Here is a 9,702-nt window from a genome sequence, read left to right as displayed (position 1 = left end):
GCCTGACCCCGAAAAGTCCAGAAGGGCAAACGGCCCAGCACTTCTGGTGGAGGCACAAGGGCAACACCTTAGAAGTAGGCAATTAGAAGTTGTGGCAAGAGGCTGTTCTGGCTTGTGTGGCTGCAGGGCAGGCTGAACAAAGGAGACCAGCCCCGAGAAGCAGGCTGGAGTCCACCTAGCAGAGCCTTGTATGCTAAGCCAAGAGTTTAAGCTTTGTCTTGAGGGTAGCAGGAGGCCTGGAGGAATTTTAGGTAGAGGAGGAGTGACCATGGAAATTGTAGTTTAGAAGGCTCTCTGAGGCTGCAACTGGAAAGTCAGTCATGGAGGGAGGGAGGGAGGGAGGGGCAGAGGGAGGTTGAGTGGGAGGGGGGAGGGATGGAGGGAGAGTGTCCGAGGATAGGATGTGAGGATAGGATGTGGGCTGTGGCCTGCAATTGCATGGCCAACCAAAGGCACATGAAAGAGACTGACTTACAAGAAACAGCTCCTGAAAGAGCCCAGCAAGGCTTGCAGCCAACTTCCACTTTACTCTGGATATTTTCAGTTTCGGGGCAACTTGTATTGAGTCAAGATTCCTCCTTCTGAACATGGGACTTTCCGGAAGGACAGCAGCTCCTTCTGTGCATCCGCATGACCTAGGATGTTCCGGATTCGGGTCGACAAGGGAGTGTGTCTGCCTCTCTGGAGAACGATGACCGTGTGGTCCCTGTGGACTCTGCTTCTCTGGGCAGGTAAGTGGGGCAGGTGAGTGGCCTGTCCTCAAGCTGCTGACCCCTCCAGCTGCCCCCTGCCAGATGTCTGGGCAGGTTCCCCCAACCCCAAGTAAGAACCCAGGAACTGGGAAGGGGTAGGAAAGACTGAAACAAGTTTTGGGGCAACCTTTAAAAGCAGGCAGAGGCAAAGAGATGCAGGGTCCTGGGTGGAAGGCGGCAGCAGCCCTGGGAGAATCCATGTCCAGGAGACTAGAGCTATTTTGTGGTCCAGGGCTGTTAAAACTGAGGCTGGTGGTACCAGTGGTTTGGGAAGAGTTGGCTGTGAGAGTGGTAAGAGTCTGGCAGTGTTAACATGTGAGAAGTCTAAATGCAGTCTGGGGAGCACAGGGGAGATGGGGCAGAGCAGGGCTCTTTTAATCTGAGAGTGTTTTTCCAATAGCCTGTGGGAAGCTGAGGCCCTGGGGTCTGGGTAAGGGGCAGTGGTTATGAGTAGGGATGAGCGGTGGGAGCAAGTTCAGTGTAGCACATGTGGACCTGGAGTGGCCGATATGATGGGGCGCTTACCTGGTGGGTCTCTTCGGCCCCCGGCAATCCCTCCATTCTGTCTGGGGCCTGACTCCCCTTCCCTGGTTAAGAAGTGCTCGGTGTGACATGGGTTAGCACTGCAAGGCTGGGAGACAGGAGTCTTGGGCGTAGCAAAGACAGAGACACCTTGGTTCACCTCAGGTTCACAGGGACTTTGAGATGACTTTGTCCAGAGTCCTTCCTGAGTGCCCAATCTTGAGGGCTCCAAGGCCTCTGCAGATTTCAACATTTCTAACCATGTGAGGGAAATTCCTCAAAAAAGAAATCTGTTTGGTTCAAAATCTTTTAAATCCTTGGCCATGGGAGGCAAAAATAATTTTTCCAAAAGGCTCTTAATGGTAAACGAGATGAGTGCTACTGATTGGTGCACCCCCTTGTTTTAAGGATGGAACGGTGGAAGCCCAGGAAAGAGCATGAGAGCTGAGGGTCACACAGCTCATTCTGGGCAGAGCAGGGCAGGGCAGAACCTAGGAGTCATGACTGACATCCAGACCTGTGTCTTCTCTGCGTTATATCTTCACTCCACGTTTACCCTGAGGTCATCTCCAATCAAGCCTGAGATGATCTGGGCCGGGGAGGGCAGTGAGGCAGACGAGGGGCTAGAGTTACCGGTGGCTGGTTGAGTAACCATTCAGAACATGTCCCTTACCCAGACTCCCAGCACCTGGGTATGTTCCACGTCTGCTCTTACTCTGCCCTGCACCCCTGCGCCCACGGCGGTGCCAGGCACGAGGTAAATCAGCGAATTCTGCCATTTATTCAGCAAAATTCACTGGGCTTCTATATACTCCTCCTGAACAGTGGTGGGCACTGGGAGTGCAAAGATGAAAAGAGGAACTCGCAGGCTAGTGGGAGACGCTGACTTAGAAATAGGCAATAGCAGTGGAGATAAGGCCAGTTCAGAGCGGGGATCCCCGGCTGCCGAGGGACACAGCGCCGGCGTAACCTGCAGGGATGCACGGGGGAGCTTAGGGGACCCCGATGCTTCGAGGATGAGCAGAAGCTCCCCAGCGACAGGCAAGGCGCACCTCAAGCAGAGGCATCAGCCACACGCCTCACGCTCAACATGGTCCCAGCAACACTCAGCGGCCCGCTACCTCCCCCGCCCCACTGTGCTTCTCCTCCGTTTATGGATCCCAGAGAATTGGCACCTTGTAGGTTCCCAGGATGCGGGAGCCACCCTCGGCTCCTCTGTCCTTCACGATGCAGTCTGTGACCGGGTCCCACTGAGTACCATCTTTCTCTCTCTCGGTCCCTGCCCCCTCTCCGGATCCCAGTTGCTCCCCCTCAATACAAGCTTCCACCACTCACCCTTGGGTCCATAGAGGCAGCCTGTCTTGCGTTGTTGTTGTTGTTGTTGTTAACCCTTACCTGAGGATATTTTTCCCACTGCTTTTCAGAGAGAGAGGAAAGGAGGAAGGGAGAGGGACAGAGGGGGAGGGAGACAGAGAGAGAGAGAGAAACATCGATGTGAGAGACACATTGATTCGCTGCCTCCCCCGTGTGCCCCGACTGGGAGTGGGAAACCCAGATATGCTCTCTTGACTGGGAATTGAACCTGCGACCCTTCGGTGCTGCGCAGGTGACATGCTAACCACTTAGCAACACCGGCCAGGGCAAAGAAGCCTCGGTCTTGTCCCGCCTACAATGCCCCTCTGCCCCTCTGCTGGAGTGATCTTTCTAAGATGCATCCAGTCCTGTTACTCTCTCACTTAGCATCTCTTCTAGGGCCCCCACTGCTCTAAGGATAAAACCCAAATGCCACCGCCACTTTCAGCGCCCTGCGTGATCTGATTCTCTCCAGCTCCGCAGCTCCATTTCTTACTCCCGCTGTGGGGAACTACTTTCAGAACCGGGCCACCATGCCCCCCCCCCCCCAGGCCTTTCTGCCCTCTGTTCCCTTTGCTGGTGGCATTTCCCATCCCCGCTCCTGGCGGCCTTCTGCTTGGCCTGGCAGATTCCACTTCTCCTTTGCGCCTCAGTCTAACCGAACCCCTCAAGACCAGGTGAGGTTACACTATCGCCCTGCCTGTGGTCTCCCAGAGCACCCCCTTTTTTCTATTATGGTACTTAACTTACTATATTGTAATTGCTTGCTTGAGAGTCTGGCTTCCTCTCTGAGCTCCATGAGCACAGGTGCCAAATTCCTTTTCTTATTGTTTTGATCCCAGCCCCCGGCACAGGGCACTCTCAACTTGGGTGGAGGGAGGCGACGTTCATTTGCTCCATGCTGCGTGCAGGAGAGCGATGGGGAGCTTAGGGCAGGCAGGTGATGCGGCTCTGTTCTTGCAGCACCCCCTCCTGTTGCGGTTACCAGTGACCAAGTTCAGGGCCAGGTGGGGGGCTCGGTGCTGCTGGTGGCAGAGTGCCACCCCGGCTTCCAAGTTCGAGACGCCATCTGGAGATCCCTCTGGCCTTCAGAGGAACTCTTGGCCACGTTTTTCCGGGGCTCCCTGGAGACTCTGTACCACTCCCGCTTCCTGGGCCGAACCCATCTGCACAGCAACCTAAGCCTGGAGCTCGGGCCACTAGAGTCTGGAGACAGTGGCAACTTCTCTGTGTTGCTAGTGGACACCGAAGGTCGGGCCTGGACCCAGATCCTGCAGCTCAAGGTCTACGGTGAGTGTGCCTGACACTGGCTCTCTGCCCCACCTTCCCTCACAAAGTCCTGCAAAGGCATCTTGAGTCCTGGGAGCTGTAGAACTGGTGGTTCCAGAAACCTTGGGCCTCTAACTTCATGGCTGATTCAGAAACCAGCTGTTCTCCTGCAGCCACATCTGAGAAAACTCCCCAGGTTCTCCCAGGTGAACTCCTGTCTGGAGCAGCCCAGTTCTGTCCCCAGTAGTCCTAGTCTGAGCTCCAACTTGGTATTTCCTTGACTCAGTGGCCTTGGACACAATGCTACTCCGACACTCGCCTTCTCGTTAGTAAAGCAGATGCTGTGATATTACCATGTAGATGCTCGTAACAGTGAAACACAATGGTGCTGGGAAAGCATCTAGGACAGAAATTGGCCTATTCTTCATCAGTTCAACAGTATCAGATTATGACATGTCATTATTTTATGTACCACTAAAAAGGAAAACATATTGCCAATTAAACTGCACAATATTTTTATTAAAAATTAAATTATAATTCAACTGTAGTTAAAAGTATAGAATTTTTATTTTATGTTTTTAGTTCTTTCAGATACATTGAGAAATTTTAACTGTGTAATAATATTCCTGGGTTCTTTTAGTCATTCGTGGTTGAAAGACATAGCATCCCAAACCTTAATGGCTTAGAACAGCTATTTTTATTTCTCACAGTTCTGTAGATCAGCCTGGCTCAGCCAGGCAGCCTCCACTCCTCCTGGGTTTGCCAGGGTCATTCATGCACTGGCATTCACACCTCACTGGGGTGTCTGAATTCACTGGGGACAGGAAGGGTCTTTCATTCCAGCAACTTCACCTCCACCTCCATCACAGCCACCTCTGCCGTAACCTCTACCACCATCACCACCTCCACATGTGCCTCCACCCTCACCGCCCCCACCTCCACCACCTTCCTTCATCACCCTACCACTATCAACGCCACCCCTACCTCCACCCTCACATCTCCACCTCCACCTCCACCATCACCCTACCACTATCACTGCCTCTACCTCCCCCTTCCCCCCCCACCATCACCTCCACCTCCACCTCCACCACCTTTACTATACTTCTGCTGGTCAAGAGAAAGATGGCCTTCTAGCTCTCATTTATCTACCTAGTGGCTTGGAAATGATGTGTCAATGACCCTGAAGCACAATTTTAGTAAAACCTCAGAAATCTGGCAGAGAGAAATTTAAGAATGGAGAGTAGAGGAGACAGACACCCCTCCCCACCTCGACGTAGCTAACTGGCTGTCTTGGGGTATGCCACTCAGGGTGCCTATAAGCAATTAGATGCATGCAGCCCTGAACCAGGTGTACAGGTTGGCACACAGAGGGCCGGCTGGATTTCAGCACCCCCCCCTTTATCTGTGACCCCCTCGCCAACGCCCTGTGCGGTGAATAACCTGAGTCACAGGCGGCCCTGGAACTCTCCCTTGTTCTGAGTCTCAGCTGCCGCACATGTGAAATGAGGACACTGAATGTGATAATACATGTGGCACCCACTCCACTAAGCTCTAAAATGCCTTGTTCTCAGCATCTGAATTACACATTTTAAGGAAATTGCTGTTTTATTGCTTCCGAATACATAGCGTGATTGGAACTAATTGCGCAAAGCTGCCAAACAGCCGTCGTTAGGAGCTCTGGGCTGACAATAGATAAAGAAGCATTTGCATTAGCTGATCAGCTACTGGAAATGTCAATGGTGTTTCTACTGTGCTCATCAGGTTGGGAGGCAGCTTGACCTCGTAAATAGTGTAAATATCTCCCCCTGTAATCTTTGTCTATATTATTAGTGTGCCCAGCAAATTTTTTCTTTTTTCATATCACAAATCCCAGCATATTGAGCTGACATTAGTGGGGTTTTACTCTGCTTGACTTTGGAACGCTGTCAGACACTGAGCCCTCTCATTGTCACCAGGATGCTCTGCCACTGGCCCCCACTGCCAGGGAGACTCAGGATTTACTCATCAACTTATATAAGACAGGGGAGACGCGACCTAGGATGCCAGGACACCAATTTGGTCAGTGGCCCAGGTAGCTGAGAACCTAGAGAGTGAAGGTTATGGAGATAACAAGACAGAGCCCCTTCATAGCATTTCGCACCATTGTAATTATTTTCTTAATTATTTATAATCACTTGTCAGTATTTGTTTTCCTCTCCAAACTAAGCTCTCAAAGTCCAGGAATGTGAATGTTGTTTTGCCTGACTTAGTAAATGCTCACCATCTCTCTGACTGATATATCATGAGAAAAGTGCTATGAGAAGGGACAGACAGAAGGCTTGGAAAGCTCAGAGTATACCTGGAGTATGAGGGAAGGCTTCACAACCAGGGCAGCAGGCAGTGTGTCCACGCTGGGCCCGGGAGTTTTCTGGGAGGACAAGAAGAGAAAGGTACATGTGCACAGCCGAGACATTCAGAAGCATGGAAGAACTGGCATGTTTGAGAGAACTGGAAATTACTTAGGGTTGGTGGAGACGACCAGCAGGAGGGATAGCTGGAGAGATTGACATCAACCATTTTATGGAGGATTTTGAATCCCACACTAAGGAATTCAGCTTTTGTCCTGTGGTCAACGGGAAGCCAGACAAGGTTTTGAAGCAACAGTGGACTAGCCAGAGCTCTGGGCCCTGCCCAGCATCCCAGTAACCCATACCTGCTCTACTCTTCTTGCCCAGATGCAGTACCCAGGCCCACGGTACAAGTATTCACCTCTGTATCTGGAGATGCTCGGCCCCCCAAGACCTGCCAGGCATTCCTGTCCTGTTGGATCCCCAACATCAGTGACATAACCTATAGCTGGAGACAGGAGGGGACCATTGACTTTGGTATCAAGCCACATGGCCTCTTCACGGATGGACAGGTGTTGAGGGTTTCACTGGGACCAGGAGATGAGGGCGTGGCCTATTCCTGCATTGTCTCCAACCCTGTCAGCTGGAACTCGACCGTAGTCACCCCCTGGGAGAGCTGCCATCCTGAAGCAGGTATGCCACAGGCCAAGGGTCAGTGTGGGATGGGGAAGCATCAAGTCCACTTCTGACCCTGCCCCCTCCGTGTCCTGCACCAGGAAAGGCCTCCTACAAAGATGTGCTGCTGGTGGTGGTGCCTGTCTCGCTGCTTCTGGTCCTGGCTGGTGTCCTCTCTGCCTGGCACTGGGGCCCCTGCTCAGGTGGGAGTCCTGAGTGTGGAGGTGGGTGGAGGAGCTGAACCTGCTGGAGAGGAGGGCAGAGTCTGGACCTCCTCCTGTTTGTCTTCAGGTTGTCTGCCCCCCTTACCTCTCCCACCCCTTCCCTTGGCCCGCTCCATCTTGTATTCTGGCCTCCACTCAGACTTGAAGTTTCTTTTGTAGCCTTTCAAATGAACTATTCTCTTCCATATATCTTCAGGCTTTTGCACCTTCCATTTTCCCTGTCTGGAACACACTTGCCATGATTTCCCACTCAACTCCTTCATTGGGTTATCTCCCACTCGATCTTCAAGGCGAACCTGCTCCAGGAAGCCTTCCTGACCTTCTTCCCCACCTCCAGGCTGGATTAGGATCCTGCCTTTAATGCCCACCCCACTCAGAGCACTGATGGCAGTTACTGTCCCACTAAATTCTCAGCCCTTAAAGGCAAAGGCTGGGTCACCGCTACGCATCTAGCAATGGTGTCTGTTACATAACTGGTATCGGTAAAGGTTTGTTGAGTGAAAATTTAGTTGAATCCCAACCCCTTGTTGCTTAGGAAATGCTCCCCGAGCAAAGTGCTTCTCTGGCCAGGAGCCGATAGTGCCTCTTTGCCAAGGAGAAAAGAAAAGGGGAACTCAGAGGTCGGCCGGGTCCTGAACTCTACACCCACCAGCCCTGCCTTTGCCCCAGAATGCCCTGTCCCTGAAAGAAACACCTCCACTGGCCTGGGCTTCATGGCCGTGTGCACCCCAGGCTGTATGGGCTTGCTGGCCCCAGGGTGGAGAGAGCGGACCAGCATGGAGGAAGAGGCGTGAGGCCTGAGCCACTCAGCATAGAGCTGGAGTAGAGGACTGGCTCTTGTCTATTCTTTCCCTGGGGATGGGGGCCAAAGCAGCCGAGGTCACACTCCACCCAAGGGCCCTGTCTGTCCCAGGCAGTCCCCAGGATTTGTGGTAAGAATGTAGAGGCCAGGAAAAGAGCAACTTTTTGTTTTAACAGCTCTATTGAAATATAATTCACATACGATACAATTCACCCATTTAAAGTGTATACAGTTCAGTGGCTTTTACTGTATTCACAGAGTTGTGTATCCATCACCACGATCAATTTTAGAACAATTTCATTACCCCAAAAGAACCCCCTAAACCTCTCAGCCATCACTCCCTAACCAATCCCTGCTTCCCTCCAGGCCTAGGCACCCACAAATCTGCTTTCTGTCTGTACACTGTCTGTTCTGGACAGTGCACTAGTGGTCTTTTGTGACTGGCTTCTTCCACTCAGCTTAATGTTGTTAAGGCTCAGAAAAGAGTGCCTTTGGTCACTGAGAAGGGACAGGAAGAACCCAATAGAAAGGTTCCTCACAGGGAGTCCTGAGGCTGTCTCTGGCTCTGCCACGTGGCTTCTGCCCATTTAACTGGGTCCATTCCAGCTCTAACTTTCTATACTTTTTAACAGCTAAATGTATGGCTAAATATTCCAAGGGAGGCTGGACATTAGGAAGAACAACCTGTCTTTGAAGTGTCTACTTTTCCAGAGTCCTGCAAAAGCAGGGGGGAAATGTGTGGTTTTGTTTTGGGGTTTGGGAGTTTTTTTGTGGGTTTTGTTTTGTTTTTTGTTTTGTTTTGTTTTGTTTTGTTTGAGGTGATCTTCTGCCAGGACAATTGGGATTAAGGGGCCTTGGGCCAAGCCAAGGATGCTAAGATTCTAAACATTGGGGAGGTAACCTTCTTTCTTATCTCCTTTCCAGGGAAAAAGAAGAATGTCTGTGCTGATGGAGTCGCTCTAGAGACGGAGAACCCCCTTGTGTAGGGTCCGCCATGAGTGAGGAGATAAACTGATGCTGGATCATGAGGAACCCCATTGCCCAGGCACACGATGGTCTGGGACATAGTTGGTGCCTGGGAACTACCATGGTACTCGTTCCTCCTGTGAAACTCCATCCCACTTTCCTAGAGCAGCCTGGGCAGCTGGCACACTGAGGACACAGAAAACATTGGCATGACTTTCCACACCCTACCCCTTCCCTCTCACCTTGTTGCATGCCTTGGCCTTGGTCTGGGCAAGATGGGCCTAAGAGGATATTCCCTAAAGGACACTGGACATTCTCCAGGACCCATGGGGACAGTGATTGTCCAGGGCATTCGCTTCCTACCACTGTATATGTTGAAGTCCTAACCCAAATGTCTCAAAATATGACTATTTGAGATAAGGTCTTTAAAGATATAATTAAGGTTAAATGAAGTCATTGGAGAGGGAGAAACATCAGAAATGCACAAAGAGAGAGAGAGAAAAGGCCGTGGGAGGACACAGAGAGAATGAAGCCAAAGAGTGAGGCCTCAGTAGAAATGAAACAGCTGACACGTTGTTCGTGGACTTTCAGTCTCCAGAACTGTGAGAAAATAACTGCCTGCTGTTTAAGTCACCCAGTCAGCGGTGCCTTGTTATCAGAGCCCTGACAGGCTAATTAACCAACTTGCACCAAAGGATTGTCTCCAGCCTGGGTTCCAGGCTTTAAAAGACATTAGACCTCTGAACTAACTACAAATCCCTGAATCACACACTTCCATCCCCTGTCCCAGCCCTACCCCAAGCTCCTACACT

At 51.5% G+C, this 9,702-nt stretch overlaps 1 protein-coding gene across 2 annotated transcripts; it reads left to right on the top strand.

Annotated features, from left to right (window-relative positions):
- Positions 1-543: 543 nt before the first annotated feature.
- SLAMF8 (SLAM family member 8) lies at positions 544-8,910 on the top strand. Of its 2 annotated transcripts, none has more exons than XM_016215584.2 (5): positions 544-731; positions 3,591-3,917; positions 6,611-6,913; positions 6,991-7,107; positions 8,849-8,910. In XM_016215584.2, the coding sequence occupies exons 1-5, from the start codon at positions 641-643 to the stop codon at positions 8,908-8,910; spliced, it is 900 nt and encodes a 299-aa protein (XP_016071070.1). In that variant the 5' UTR covers positions 544-640. The 2 variants fall into 2 exon arrangements, with proteins under 2 accessions (XP_016071070.1, XP_087684012.1); XM_087827886.1 differs by having other exon boundaries at positions 6,611-6,916; positions 7,000-7,107.
- Positions 8,911-9,702: the final 792 nt, after the last annotated feature.

This window comes from Miniopterus natalensis, chromosome 19, assembly GCF_054644295.1.
Source record: "Miniopterus natalensis isolate mMinNat1 chromosome 19, mMinNat1.hap1, whole genome shotgun sequence".
Lineage (NCBI taxonomy): Eukaryota > Metazoa > Chordata > Mammalia > Chiroptera > Miniopteridae > Miniopterus > Miniopterus natalensis.
The sequence above is the reverse complement of the archived record's forward strand: the minus strand, read 5'-3'. Positions and strand labels throughout refer to the sequence as shown.